Genomic DNA, 16,798 nt, shown 5'->3' with positions numbered 1-16,798 from the left:
ATATTTACCTCTGTAATCGTTTATGGCGACAACTAGCGTCAATGTGGAACCCAAAGGAACGATTCCACTTACTGGAGGAGCCCAAGGTCCTTTTCCATGCTGAATTTCCATCCAACAATCCACATTATCACCTGAAATTGAAAAAAAAATGAATAATTGATCTAATGTTAGTAACCCGCTGCTCATTTAGGCAATATAGACAAATAACTTCAAACATCAAAAATTTATGTCGTTCCGTTTGAATTACACCAATTTAATTGAGTTTGATCGGATCATGTATATTTCAGAATCCCTCGATTGTTGTTTGAAATCCTCTGAATATATATATATTCTGTTTCAATTCAATTAATTTCTTATTTTAAATCAAAATCTGTACCTTCGTGTTCATTACATCTTTCCATACATAATCTGCTTGTTTGTCCAATAGAAAGAATCTTTTTTTATTCTGATTCACTGTATTTTCTGTTTCAAATCAATTAATTTCATATTTTAAATCGAAATCTGTACCTTTGTGTTAATTACATCTTTCCATACATAATCTGCTTGTTTGTCCAATAGAATGAATCTTTTTTTATTTTGATTCACTGTTTTTTCTGTTTAAAATCAATTAATTTCTTATTTTAAAACGAAATCTGCACTTTCGTGTTAATTACATCTTTCCATACATAATCTGCTTGTTTGTCCAATAGAACGAATCTTTTTTTATTTTGATTTACTGTTTTTTCTGTTTCAAATCAATTAATTTCATATTTTAAATCAAAATCTGTACATTCGTGTTGATTACATCTTTTCTTACATAATCTCCTTGCTTGTCTAATAGAATAAATCTTTTTTTATTTTGATTCACAGTTTTTTCACATTATAATTCAATGTACCAGATGAACCATCGTGATGAGATGACATCGTTAATTTGAAGATTCTACTGCCGACAAAACCAAAAAAACATGAATGTTTTGATTAATTTTTGTTCTGATTTGCTTTGCTGTATCCTTCAAACTTTAAAAATTCTCTGTATTTTCGCTCTAATGTTTGTTTGGCACAAAATTTAGTAGTATAAAAATAGTTTGTATTTACACATTAACAAAATGGCGTTATAAACAAAAAATTGTTCAATAATTATGTCAGTTACATTAAAAATAATTTTCGTCAATCATCTTCTTACTTACTAGGTTCAAAAATGACTTTTGACTACTTTTATATTTATATGTTTAGTACCTCTAACTACTGTAAATAAATCAGCATAGCCGTTTCTTCAAATCCCATCCGTTGTTTCAAAATAGAGCAAAGAATTTAGAGAAACCGTAACTTTTAAGAAGAACGCATGTTTTTCCCTCGAAGTCTTTCTTCCAAATTATTTTCTATTCGAAATTTTGATTTTTCTTGGAACTTTAAGTGCTGCCGTTAACTCACTTGGAAACGGGTCGCCAATGTAGAAGCGTCTCTACAACTGTCAGCTCGCTGTGTGGAGTCTGGAGACTGTGGAAGCTGCGACTCACTCACTCAGTGTCGATAGAGAAAGATTAATCGTAAATAGATCGTATGATACGGGGCTTTTAACCAGTCCAAACCTTTTCAATTTATGATAATTTTCTTCAGAATGTCTCTTTATGGCGAACGGTTTTTCTAGGCATGTACAACGATCTAAAAATCTACGTATTTTTACATTCTTTTTATTTAATAACAACTCCTCGTATATCACATTGAATTTTATGAATTCGAAGCTCATATTTTATGTTTACACAGATTCTTTATCTGTTTTGGAATTATCTATTAACAACTATCAAATTTTATGGTCACGGCAGTAATTTGTAAATAATAATTCTATTATGAATCAGTATTCCGTGGGAGTGACGCAAGTTTATTGAAATAGTTAGGTTATGGTATCATATTGTGAAGTTTTTTCATATATATATATTTATAATTTTTGATATATCTACCTACGTAAAACAGAACAGACCTAAAGGCTAATAATTTCACGACAGCATCGGTATCCAATTAATTTTTCGGTATCCATATAAGAGAACGTAATAATAATATTTCTAAATAAAAAAAAGGTGATTATAATCGGGAAATGTACAGTGAAGTATTGAATTATCTATTAATTCACTCAATGAATCATTTTTATCTACAGTTATTAATTTTTATATCAAATATTAAAGTTATTGTGAACAATCATTAATTGAACTTATAAACATACAACATTAGTTATACGAGGGCGGCTCGTAAATAATCGAAACACATTCATTTATCATCGAAAACATTTTCAAAAATTGACAGTTTTCTAGGCACTAATTACACTTTTTTAAGGATAATTATGTAGCTAGTTATGGTCCTATAAAGTGTTAAAACATCAGTAATTGGAACTAGTACTGGCCTTAAGACACTCCACATTCTATTGGCTACCAAAATGACATCGTTATATTATGATTAACACAATAGAAAACATTAGACAAATCACAGAAACTTGTTGCAGAGGAGTGATGGTTGTTTATGCAGGAAAACAGCCTTTTTAGTACTAATACTGGGCCTTGAGAGACTCCACTTTCTATTGGCTACCAAAATGACATCGTTATATTATGATTAACACAATAGAAAGCCTTAGACAAATCACAGAAACTTGTTGCAGAGGAGTGATGGTTGTTTATGCTGGAAAACAGCCTTTTTAGTACCAATACTGAGCCTTGAGATACTTCACTTTCTATTGGCTACCAAAAAGACATCGTTATATTATGATTAACATAATAGAAAGCCTTAGACAAATCACAGAAACTTGTTTCAGAGGAGTGATGGTTGTTTATGCTGGATAACAGCCTTTTTAGCACTTGTACTGAGCCTTGAGACACTTCACTTTCTATTGGCTACCAAAAAGACATCGTTATATTATGATTAACACAATCGAAAGCTTTAGACAAATCACAGAAACTTGTTGCAGAGGAGTGATGGTTGTTTATGCAGGAAAACAGCCTTTTTAGTACTAATACTGGGCCTTGAGAGACTCCACTTTCTATTGGCTACCAAAATGACATCGTTATATTATGATTAACACAATAGAAAGCCTTAGACAAATCACAGAAACTTGTTGCAGAGGATTGATGGTTGTTTATGCTGGATAACAGCCTTTTTAGCACTTGTACTGAGCCTTGAGACACTTCACTTTCTATTGGCTACCAAAAAGACATCGTTATATTATGATTAACATAATAGAAAGCCTTAGACAAATCACAGAAACTTGTTGCAGAGGAGTGATTGTTGTTTATGCTGGAAAACAGCCTTTTTAGTACCAATACTGAGCCTTGAGACACTTCACTTTCTATTGGCTACCAAAAAGACATCGTTATATTATGATTAACATAATAGAAAGCCTTAGACAAATCACAGAAACTTGTTTCAGAGGAGTGATGGTTGTTTATGCTGGATAACAGCCTTTTTAGCACTTGTACTGAGCCTTGAGACACTTCACTTTCTATTGGCTACCAAAAAGACATCGTTATATTATGATTAACATAATAGAAAGCCTTAGACAAATCACAGAAACTTGTTTCAGAGGAGTGATGGTTGTTTATGCTGGATAACAGCCTTTTTAGCACTTGTACTGAGCCTTGAGACACTTCACTTTCTATTGGCTACCAAAAAGACATCGTTATATTATGATTAACACAATAGAAAGCCTTAGACAAATCACAGAAACTTGTTGCAGAGGAGTGATGGTTGTTTATGCTGGAAAACAGCCTTTTTAGTACCAATACTGAGCCTTGAGACACTTCACTTTCTATTGGCTACCAAAAAGACATCGTTATATTATAATTAACACAATCGAAAGCTTTAGACAAATCACAGAAAGTTGTTTCAGAGGAGTGATGGTTGTTTATGCTGAAAAATAGCCTTTTTTGACTAAACTTGCAATGATTTTAAGAAAAGTGCAATTGGGGGCAGTTCGATGCATGATCTCCATCTCCTCCTTTATGCAAAAATTATTGCCGACCTGGGGTAATTTGGAGAAGGCTACATTTAGAAAGTAATTACGAAGGTGCCTTATGTTTTAGATCTTTCTATACGATCTATTCACCATATATTTCAAGTTTGAAGACTTCAGGTTGTTTAGTATCTGTTTGGCAGCAATCAATAGTGAACGTTTTCAGGAAAAAAATGGTATTTGAAAGGCATTAACTTAACCAATATGAAAGCTGAACTAGATGCTACTCTGTAGGAGATTACGCTGAAAAAAAAATATATTTTTTTCCAAAATTTTCCTTGTTGGGCCAAGTTTTTCTAGGACCATCGTAACTAGGCGAAAAAGGAGGGGAGTAAGTTCAAAAACTACGCTGAACCACGTGACGACGAGGAAGAGGTAATAGCAAAGCTATTTGGCATACAAACACTAATTTTTCATGAAAATTCAAGAATACATTGTTCAAAAAATAATGAACTGTGGATAAATTAATTTATTCCATAGCTACATGCTTTAAAACTTATTACTAAATATTACGACGTGTCCAAGGGTCCCAAAAGGACTATAATATGACCACGTGGTGGACAGAAAGCAGAGAAATGGAAATAAAAGAAAGATAACAGCACCAGCTCGAGCGATGACAATCAAATCCATACGATTGAGAAGAAACAGGCCATTTCCAGTGACAAAACAGATGTTTTACCACTTTCTTTTTGTTCAAGAAAAGTTTATGTAATATTATAAACGGAAAAACATCTATTTTAGTTATAAAAAAATAATTAACCCTCAAATACTGAAGAATGTAAAGAATGAAGTCCGATACTGATAGTTTAGTCACTTTCATGTTGTTTATAAGGAGGTCAAACGATAATAATCACAATATAATTAAAATCTAAACCAGTCTTTAATTTACGTGGATATACAGCTCTATAATAAATAATAACGATACCCCGAATCATGTGGATCGTACAGGATCGGATCAGAAAAAAAAATCGTCAGACTTACCGCGAAAATCGAGTTGTATAACATCGAGATCGGCGATGACCATAGGCGGTTTAGAAGCAGTTTTTTCGTAATCGTTGAACCACTCGCACCTCAATCTCTTAGCCTCGTCCCACACTTCCAAAAGATCTTTATCATATTGCACGACAACTGTATTTTCGTAAAACTGTCCATGTAAATCTGGTTTGGTACCACACCTCGCGTACGCTATTCGAAATGAAAAAAAAGTTTGACCCGACGCCGGTGGGACGTAAACGCACCTAGGATCACCGTGTTGGCCTTTCGAAGACACAATACCTTCGAACGGATGAGAAAACGTTAAATGAACGTCCATGTGATCTTTGCCGCACATCACTTCCAACGATTGGATCGATGGCATACCTTCCGGCCTGTCCAGAGGCCATATGTCGCTTGTGCTAAGAGACGCGTTTATTATCTGTAACAAAAAATATTTTATCACAAATATGAAGTGTCAGGTGAGAGATTTGGGTTGCTCGCACTCTAAAATGGCTACCAAAAACTAGTTTTGTTACATTTACGATTAGTTTATTAAAAAAAATCAATACGGTTCTCCTAAACCTAAATCCTGTCCTATATCATCGACGTATGAACTGAAGCTAACAGAAATATGTAAACTCCGGACATATCGAAAGCTTTTGACAAGGTTTGGCATGCCGAACTTCTAAATAAATTAAGATCGTACGGTTTAACGTCCTCACTTATAGACTGGATCTTCAAAGACTGATCAAACTCTAGTTTTTGCATAACTTTTCTTGACAGCAATCGCAGATGACGCTGAGAGAATTTATTTGTGCTGTTCGACTCCAATTTTTCGTGTTTGACGTTACCGAAAGCCTTGAAGAAATTAATAAAGCACAGGTGTAAGTCTTCGTTCATATCTGTGTATCTCTGGATGATTCTTTTGGCTAAAGATGGCTGTGGGCTACGAAAACCAAATTTCATAGATTTGCGTATAGTCGATTTTGTATAATATTCATAAACCCTTTGTCATGTGATTTAGGCGCTATTGATCACAGTTTTTCGCATCTAGTTTTTTAACAATAAACGTTGACTGCATCCAGTCTTCAAAGAATGTTTCCTCTATCAAAAATGCTGTTAAAAATGATGGTCCAAATATCAAGAATCTGTTTTATTACTTTCAATATTTCAGCCTGTAGGTTTTTAAGACGTTGTTTTATGTTATACTTTAAGGACTGTAATATCTTGGAATTGAAGTCTCAGAGATGTCATCGTCATATGTATTTACTTCTATGTTTATCTACAAAAAGTTTTGTTATATTATAATTAACATATTTCGAAAGCCTTAGACAAATCACAGAAAGTTGTTACAGAGGAGTGATGGTTGTTTAGGCTGGAAAATAGCCTTTTTAGTACCAATACTGAGCCTTGAGACACTTCACTTTCTATTGGCTACCAAAAAGACATCGTTATATTATGATTAACACAATAGAAAGCATTAGACAAATCACAGAAAGTTGTTATGTTTGTTTACGCTGGAAAACAGCCTTTTTAGTACTTGAACTGGACCTTGAGAGACTCCACTTTCTATTGGCTACCAAAAAGACATCGTTATGTTATAATTAACACAATCGAAAGCCTTAGACAAATCACAGAAAGTTGTTGCAGAGGAGTTATGGTTGTTTAAGATGGAAAACAGCCTTTTTAATACTAGCACTGGGCCTTGAGAGACTCCACTTTCTATTGGCTACCAAAATGACATCGTTATATTATGATTAACACAATAGAAAGCATTAGACAAATCACAGAAAGTTGTTATGTTTGTTTACGCTGGAAAACAGCCTTTTTAGTACTTGAACTGGACCTTGAGAGACTCCACTTTCTATTGGCTACCAAAAAGACATCGTTATGTTATAATTAACACAATCGAAAGCCTTAGACAAATCACAGAAAGTTGTTGCAGAGGAGTAATAGTTGTTTAGGCTGTAAAATAGCCTTTTTAGTACTTGAACTGGACCTTGAGACACTCCACTTTCTTTTGGCTACGAAAAAGACATCGTTATATTATGATTAACACAATAGAAAGCATTAGACAAATCACAGAAAGTTGTTATGTTTGTTTACGCTGGAAAACAGCCTTTTTAGTACTTGAACTGGACCTTGAGAGACTCCACTTTCTATTGGCTACCAAAAAGACATCGTTATATTATGATTAACACAATAGAAAGCCTTAGACAAATCACAGAAACTTGTTGCAGAGGAGTGATGGTTGTTTTTGCAGTAAAACAGCCTTTTTAATACTAGCACTGGGCCTTGAGAGACTCCACTTTCTATTGGCTACCAAAATGACATCGTTATATTATGATTAACACAATCGAAAGCCTTAGACAAATCACAGAAACTTGTTGCAGAGGAGTGATGGTTGTTTTTGCAGTAAAACAGCCTTTTTAATAGTAGTACTGGGCCTTGAGAGACTCCACTTTCTATTGGCTACCAAAATGACATCGTTATATTATGATTAACACAATAGAAAGCATTAAACAAATCACAGAAAGTTGTTATGTTTGTTTACGCTGGAAAACAGCCTTTTTAGTACTTGAACTGGACCTTGAGACACTCCACTTTCTATTGGCTACGAAAAAGACATCGTTATGTTATAATTAACACAATCGAAAGTCTTATACAAATCACAGAAAGTTGTTGCAGAGGAGTGATGTTTTTTTGTGTAAGTCTTCCAAATCTTTGTAATCTCTGAGCTTTATTTTATTAGGGCCCCATTTGCTTGTAGGTGTTCCTTTTATAAGAAGAAATTGCGGAAAATCCTGGAAAGACGAAGATTAGATCTCAACAATATCATTGAACTGGTTTGGACACAGATAAAGGGAGAAGTTTCGAAAAACAATAATTTTTTTAAAAGAATGATGTTGAATTGTTTTTGAAAGCTGTGAATAATCTGAAACCTGAAAATTGGGAAAATTAGATTCAATTACTTTCAGGTACATAACTAAATAAAATACTAGTAATGATATATTGATAGAAAATATATAAATTAGTAGATTTAACACCAAAACAATGAATTATCGACTTCTCTAGGAATGTTAAAAGATAAATAACTTCTTGAACATTCCTTCTATCGTATTATTAAAGCTGCTATTCAAGTTTTGTTTGGTTCATTTAAAAAGAAACTGGATAAACTGCGAAGATATGTCGAAATTATTCAAATTTTCGTGCTCGAGGCGGATGATAATTTTAAAAACCTTTGGAAATATGTGTACAAGAATGCACACGGTTTATTGATTGTCGACTGCGTTGAAGAAAAAGAGAAAAAAAAAGACGGAGCTATGTTGATCAGGTGCCTTAGGTCAACGGTCAGGTAGACACCTTTAACGGTATAAGGAAATTTTAATGAATTGCAATAATTTTACGTTGTGAATATGCAAACAAAATAACGGAGAAATTTATTCAAATTCGTGATAAAATTCTCGATTCTAACCATTCCATTGTAGATAAGATTAAATGAAAAAGAAGAATTTAAATTTACAATAGAACTTAGATACTTACTAGAACAAATAACCCCCAAAAGACGTTGAAAAGAATTTGGTGCGATAAGGAAAATTTGAGGATTTGTTGGAGTAGGCCCTGATGCAGGAATTGCTCCTTTGCATGGCTGGGGCTATGGTGGATTCTTGACTTTATTAAATTAACATTACAACAGAAGTGTTCAAATTCTCCATCACGACAATCCCAGCTTTCATACATCAGTTCAAACAAAAACGTTTTTGAACAATCAAAATATTAATTGATGATTCATCCACCGTACAGTCCTTATTTGGCACCCGCAGATCAAAAATAAATTGCGATATCAACGTTTTTCTATAGTCGAAGAAGCGGCTTCGACAATTGGATCAAAAGTGTCGATTTTAAAAGAGAATATTTTGATAAACAATAAACAAATGTCTAATTATAAATATTTGCTTTTATTTATCTATTTCAAAACTCAAGAAGCAAACCTCGTATAATTTAAAACCTAAATAAATCATACAAATGATGGAGAGAAGAGATAATCGACTCTCTCGTAGTGAATAGTGGTTAAGACAGTTCAATTCAAACTGTTGATTTTTTTATATTAAAATTATTATTTATCCAAATGGCGCCAAGTTCAAATTATGTATTTCTCCGGCACACAACAAGCTAATTTGCTTTTGGATATTATTAAATTGTAAAAAAGGAAATTCTCTTCAAGTCTTATCAAGTTTTTGAACTTTGAAACGTAGAAAGTTTCGTCAGAAATTCCGGAAACTTTAACCTTACCTAACATAACCTATAATGTTAAAAACGAATGTTATCGAATAGCATTTCGTATGTATTTCGGTACAATCACCAAATTTAAATCATTCACTAGAGTTGCAGTCGCTTCACCTATCAAAAGTACAACAAACGTTGCGGACGGGACAACATCCAGCGCGGCAACGGTAAGTTTCGACGCGTTATACTAAATATGGAATAATGAGATATTTATTAACCCCATCGACCCACGTCGAATCTTATATCAACCCCTGGTGATCCACCTGGACTCTCAGCTCTAGATTATATACCATGAAATCTCAAATATAGGGTGATCCATTTAAAAAACCGTGTATTGTAAACGAACACTCGTAATTATCGTAATTGATGTTAATAGCGTGTCTCGGGAGAATTTTTAAATGTCACGTGTAAAATATAAAAAAAAACTCAAGTAACGGGATCGAAAAAACCATTTAGGTACTTATTAGAAAATAACACTTGAATTTAAATGTCTATTTTAAATTCAAATTTTTGTTTGAATACGACTGTTTGTATATATGAATAAATTGAAATCTAATAAATTGTGAAATAGTATAACAGTCATTTTCGTTATTTAAAAAACAGGGTCAAAAAAAAATTGTTGAACTTCGTCCATGAACTACTTCGATCAGTCAGCTACAACAAAGCATATTCAGGGGAAAAAACACGTGGAAATTGTTTTCAGAAAGTCACGTCCACCACTAGAGGGCGTGTTTGAAAATATTTTTAGTCTTTTTCTTCAAATAAGTGGATCTATTAGTGTAAACGAGATCTTCTATCACGCCCCTCAAATGAGAATCCAAGCAAGTTAGATCTGGAGATCTCGATGGCCAACGTGTCACAATGAGAGGCTAAGGGTATGTCTTCTAAAATAAGTGGTAATTCCATTCTTAAAAAGTCTAAATATCTTTCTCCATTAACCGTCTCAATTATTTGTACGACTGGAAACCCATTTACAAACCAACGATCTTGAAGTTGGATCTCCCGCATCCAACAGGAATTAATTTCGGACCATTATGGTGATTCACTCTACCATTACCATGAAATCTGTCCACAAAATTATCGTGAAAGTCTTCTATCCAGAATGAATTTTTAATTCCTGTCTAATGGGCGAACCAGCGCATCCCATTTTGCTAACGACCGTTTTTAATTGCCCATCCAGTATCTATATAGAATTAGTTAATTTATAAACGTATTACGGCCCTTATAATAAGTTCCAAAGCACCTAAAGCTCCTTTAATTTAATTATGAAGAGAATTTTCAACTAAACTTCTAGCAATGGCTTCCTTTAGCTCACAAAAGGTCTGGAGGATTAGATCAGGTGACCTAAGTGATCATTCGATAGAAATCTTACAAAGCAAGCACAAGAAGGTGGGGATTACCGTGTCAAGATGCCTGTGGATATTGATCTTGAACTTCTGTAGGTTGTATAGTGCCTTGGTAGCTGATACAACAAGCTTGAACTTCTCCAAAGAAATGAATCTCAATAAATTGAAGTTCTGGACGTCTGCAGGTAAATTAGGTGGTCTTAAGCCACGTCTTCCTGTCGAGCTGGTGCTGTTAAAACTGTTCTAACCAGAAACCAAGGTTTCTTTATTATTAGGATCAGAAAATTTCGCAATTAGATCCAATAGCACTGACATACGAAGTTGTTACAAATATCGCTAGCTTGTTGAATTCCTGAGATAAAAATAAGGCCAATAAATCTTCCTCTGATGATTTACTACGCAAATATCAATTTTTTGAGGCCACTGGGTGTGTATTTCAGCCGCGGTATAGACAACATTTTTTAGTCGACGCATAAGATCCAATTTAATTACACCAGACCATAAAATAGAACTTTAAGCCAGCACTACGTTTTCCGTTGGGTTTTTCGCCTTTTTCTGGTGACACCACGTCAAATAGCTCGTACTGTTTTTCGTATTTTGCACGAGATTTATCCGGCAACGAATTAAGAACGGCCGCATTGCTTTCTTTGGTGAGATCAGGTGACGTGGATTCGCTAATGAAATTTTTCATCATCATTCATTATTATTCATTAATTTAGACAAATTTTTGGATAAAACAAATAATTTCAGAAAATTAAAAATTTAAGGTTATGCAAAATCATCGAAGTGAAACTGTCAACTGTCAACATTTAAAGTTGTCTACTCCAGAGCGTTCCGAAAGTGTTTTGCAGTACGAAACTGTCACTTTCACTACATGGAACATTCAAAACGCAACTTTCGGTATGTAAATGAATACAGAACGAATAACTTTCAGATGGCGTCGTTTTTGTTAATAAACTGTTATTAAAAATGTCAAAATTCAAATTTTGTTTATAAAATAAACGTATTCAACACAAATGTGATTGCATAATGTTGTACTACATATTCGGTGGGTTAAAATTACAGATTTCTGATTATGTTAATATTGTTTAAGTTCCAAATTAGGTTCGCTCCTTAAAAAAATAGTCCTCGATATCCGTTATTAACCAAACTGTTTGAAAAGCTATAAAAGAACGACGGTAAACGATATATAAACAAAACGTTACCGTGTAAATACGTGTAATAATCTGTGGGAATGTGTACGATCGATGGGTGTGCATATTATCGTCGAACATGTAGGAGAAACGGTTCAAGAACCCGCTGGGTACCGCGCCCGATTTTCCCGCCTCTAGGGGAACTGACAATTATAGAAGCTATCGATGTTGAATATGATAATGACATTGATTATTATCTTCGGTGTCGCAGCATATTCGAAAATATGGAAGGTAAACGTTGACAAATTTGGTAATTTACATACAATCTACTTGTACAATGTACAGGGTGGAACCGCAACCTTACGACAGCCAACCACAACAGCAACAGAGCCTGCGTGGCTGCTCGAATCCTTCCTGAAACAGTAGAAAGCTGTGGCGTTCGCTTCCAAACGCATTTACGAGATAACTTTGGAGGACCGTTTGGAGTTGATCAACGCTGTATGAGTATGATCAAAACAATGGACGAAACTGGATCCACCACAATATAAAATAGATCAAACAAAAGTCAAAATGACCGCCGATGTTCGTGCTACTGCTGAGGTCGAGCTGGTGCGTCGTCTTTTACCGGAAAGTCCATAGGCTGCTGTTCCGGATCTTCGGTTTATTGAAGGAATTTGTCGGAAAAATCTTCATCTGTGATGAGTATTAAGATCACATGGCTTGGTCGCTATATATTTAGAAATATCGTGTTTGACAAATTGATCTAGTAAACCTACAAGATCCAGCGAATATTATACGGTTTCGACGAGATGAAGTACCACCCCATTACCATATAAATGTCGGGTAGAATGGGCAGAACGATCTTTTGATTTGATTAATTTCTTTTCGTGGGAATGTTGTATACAAAACTAAATTATTCACCTTAGATAACTTGAAGAAAAGTTGTTAAAAGGTTCGAGGCGTGTATTTTGAACATTTTGACGTTTTTAACATTAATTTTTATAATAAATCTCAATCTAACAATTAAATATTATACAGGAAGCTACATTTAAACTGGTTTTGGACACGACACACAATTTTTTTGAATAAATCGACTTGTCTAAACTATTTTTAGTTATCTCAACAGCATCAATACTAATTTCTATTCACTTTTATCAATTTGAGAAGCTTCGTATCTTGAATTTTTCGTAGATCACCACGTGTTCCCTACTTTTATAAACTTTAATTACATTTCCACAGTTAGTAATTTCTTTTTTGTTTAGTGAATTCGTCTGCTCGTCTTCAATATGCCTACAAACTTTAATTAGGATTAACCTAATCAACGACCATTAAAAAAAAATGTTAAATTAGTAATGCTTGAAGAATTTGGCATCTGGTATAATATTGTTTGAATACGGTTATTAAATGTGACCTAATAACCTCAAAAAATTATATTAGTTTTATTGATTATCAATTATTTCGAATGTGGATTTATCATTTATTCCCACAGTGTTATTTACTCAATATATTATTTGGTAAATACCAAATTGGACGTTTTTATTCCGGTAAAAAAGAAGAATACAAGTTCTTCTTCTAATTTTTCCTTTTGCCCTTTCCAAAGCATTGATAATGTGCTTATCAACCCTTCCAGCATTTCCTCAATATTTTCCTGTCCTGTGCTAATATCATCATGAGATTTATTGTCTGTTGCTTTTGTTTTAATATATCTGCTCTCTTTCCCTTCTTACTTTCCATATTCCTTTTGCTTAAATATCTTGTTCCAATCTTGTTAAATGTCCAAAACAGTTTGAGATTCTTTTATATATTTTTTCTTTGATTGTTTCTTATTGTGAGTTGTTTCTTATTATTCAATACTTTATTCTATCCATCCTAATGTCTTCTTTTATTTTACAAACGCACTTAATCTAATATCTTCTTCTATTAATGAACATGGCGGAATTTCGATGTCAGTGCTCTCGATGGTTCTTGTCGAGACTAATCTATTTTCGCGGTTCATTTTTCAAAATGACGAGTAGGTACGTCAGGAAAGCTTTGGTTAAAATGAATAAAATGTTTATTTAACGTGACAATTGACATTGACAGTAATGACACATTTTTATCACACAAGCGCCACGACTGGTAAATGGCAGAACTAAATTTGTGTGAGTATTCTAAGTTTAGGCCAGATACGGGATAAAACACAAAAAAATTAGCGTACCCCCCGATATTTTATTATTATTTATAAATAATTTAGCGAGGATTATGAATATTTATTAGTTCGTCTTGTTATGAATGAATTATATCATATACCAACGAATCGAACAAATTAAATCTTCTTATAACAAAATTTAATCAGATTATAAAATAAAATGGGATCGTACAATAATTTTTTACATACAATTGCAGAAAGTGTGTCTGATTTATAACGATTCGAAAATTTAGCAATTTATATACAGTTAATTCAAGGCGTGTCAGTCAGACAGTGAACCCGAAAAGTTCAAAAGGAAATACGACAAATACCGCGAAACGTCTAAATATATTTTTGTAGACGATTCATTACCATAAAATTTGTCGCCGATATTTTATTCCGTATAAATATACGTATTGGAAATATATATTTTTGAATAATAAATTTAAATCTAGAATATAGATATTTCAACGATCACCCCTTTACTTTTTGTATCTTTTGAAATATACTTATTATATAAATATTTTAATATAAATTTGGAGCAATTCATTAGTGAAGTCAGAATGATTCCACAGTATAAATTATTGACGTAACCTTACCTAACCTAACTTAACCTAACCTAACTTAACTTAACCTAACCTAACCAAACCAAACCAAACCTTTATCAGACGAAAATTCGTTGTGACTGAGAATGTTTGTTTCATTTGTTACTTCTCTGGATATTTGGGTGCCGATTTCCTCGTTTTTTCAACTATATTCTGTTCCTATAGAATGTTGTTTATATTTTTCTCACATATTTTGAATTTTCTGCCCAATTATTTATCTAGCTTTGCCCATTCTTATAAAGTAAACCATTTCCTCAAATCTTGATTTTATTCATAAATTTTTTGACGTCGTACATTTTCTTTTAGATTTCCCATACTTGTACCTAAACTTTACTTGTTAAACTGTCTAAATTTGGGTTGAAGTTAGTAAGAAATAGATGTCGCCACTCTCAATTGTTCTTGTTAGCGGCCCAGGCTCGCGAAGTTCGAAACGTTCTGATTTTGAAAGGTTTAACCGATTGAATATCAAAGGCTGTGATCACGGATGACGCCAAAGCAAAGACAAAAGTGATTCTGACAATTAACCAATCCTTGTACATTCACATTAAGGATAATGTTGTAACCAAATTGTAGAAATTAATCAAAAATTAAATGGCACGGGTTATAAAACCGATGACGCTACAATTCGTGACGGTTTTTAATCCGTTGAAAAGAGGATACGCAAATTCAAGTTATTTTAGGTAAAAGAAAAAGTAGTTTGAGTACATAAAACAACTCGTGACGGATTCATTGAGAATATCACCTGCAATTTAGTACCTAATCCATTTTTTAAAGTTGCGAAAACCAAAAATTAAAACCTAGAAGTTCTAAATCTAAATTAGGATAGGTTAGGTTAGTTTAAGTTAAATTAGGTTAGGTAAGGTTAGGCTAGATTAGATACAGACCTTTTAAAAACAGACCGAGGAGAATATTTTTTATTGGACAACGATTTAACTAATAAGATAATTACATTTGGATTTGAAATTTGAAATTTAAATTGTTTAAAAAACATTTTACATGGATGGTACTTTTGAATACCGTCCAAAATACTTTTTACAGTTGTTCACTACACATGGAGTTCACAATGAACATTATATCCAGTTGATTTTCTGCTTTTTATCGAATATCCTTTCATAAACGTACATAATTAGAATCCTGAGCCGTATAATCTTTCGTCAGTAGTTGTCTAATCTTCATGATAACCACGATCAAGTTTTGGTAGATTGTAACACACCCAGAAAATACGCAGATATAAGAGGAGTACATTAAAATAATTGTTCATCTCAATTATCTAGAAGATCGAAGAATTTGGTGGTATTGGACTCCTACCACATCCATCGTTTAGTCCAGACCTCGCTCCGTCAGATGACTATTTATTTAGATCCAATTCTTGTGTGACTTGTATGAATATTTGATAAACAAATCGACATTATTTATGAAACGCCCTCTATAATAATAATTTTATAATGGATATTTTGAGGCTAGGAAAAAAATTTGGGAACCAATTTATGGAGAATTTTGTGCTCTACAGTTTTAATTCCGGCACTTTTTTTCGAATTCTACGTAGTTGTCGAGTTATTCGCGATTCAAAATATTATTAAGCGTTCAAACGCATTTCATAACGGAAATTTTGAGGTTAGGAAGAAATTTAAACCTTTTTGTACAAAATGTTGTGATCCACAATTTTTGTGTCGGCAGTTTGTATCAAAATCCTCATAATTTTCGTGTTATAAGAAATTCAAAATGTCTTTGAGTACGTGAACCCATTTTACGGTAAAAATTTTGAGGTTAAGAAAAAATACTTAAAAACCAATTTATAGAGAATTTTATGCCGCACATTTTTTGTTCCGGCACTTTTTTTCGAATTCCTCGTAGTTTTCGAGTTATCCGTGGTTCAAAATCTTTCTGATCCTTCAAACCCATTTTATAAAGGAAATTTTGAGGTTAGGAAAAATTGTACCTTTTTTGTACAGAATGTTGTACTCCACATTTTTTTCCGGCAGTTTATATTGAAATTTTCATAGTTTTCGAGTTATCCGCATTTCAAAATGTCTTTGAGTACATGAACCCATTTTACGGTGAAAATTTTGAGGTTAGGAAAAAATTCTAACAAACTAATATGTAGAGAATTTTGTGCTGTACGTTTTTTGTTCCTAAACTTTTTTTCGAATTCTACGTAGCTTTCGAGTTATTCGCGATTAAAAATATTTCTTGGCGTTCAAACTCATGTTATAACAGAAATTTTGAGGTTAGGAAAAAATTCTCACAAACTAATATGTAGAGAATTTTGTGCTGTACGTTTTTTGTCCCTGCACTTTTTTTAGAATTTCTCG

The 16,798-nt window shown here is 33.2% G+C and overlaps 1 protein-coding gene across 1 annotated transcript in view; it reads right to left on the bottom strand.

Annotated features, from left to right (window-relative positions):
- LOC130895937 (uncharacterized) overlaps positions 1-16,798 on the bottom strand; it is a 47,496-nt gene that overhangs the window by 17,144 nt on the left and 13,554 nt on the right. The window contains exons 3-4 of the mRNA XM_057803596.1: positions 4,955-5,387; positions 9-131 (exon numbers count right to left, since the gene is read on the bottom strand). Coding sequence (XP_057659579.1) covers positions 9-131; positions 4,955-5,387 — 556 coding nt within the window. The remainder of the gene's footprint in view (positions 1-8; positions 132-4,954; positions 5,388-16,798) is intronic.

This window comes from Diorhabda carinulata, chromosome 6, assembly GCF_026250575.1.
Source record: "Diorhabda carinulata isolate Delta chromosome 6, icDioCari1.1, whole genome shotgun sequence".
Classification (NCBI taxonomy): Eukaryota; Metazoa; Arthropoda; class Insecta; order Coleoptera; family Chrysomelidae; genus Diorhabda; species Diorhabda carinulata.
This window is presented reverse-complemented; position numbering and strand designations above follow the sequence as displayed.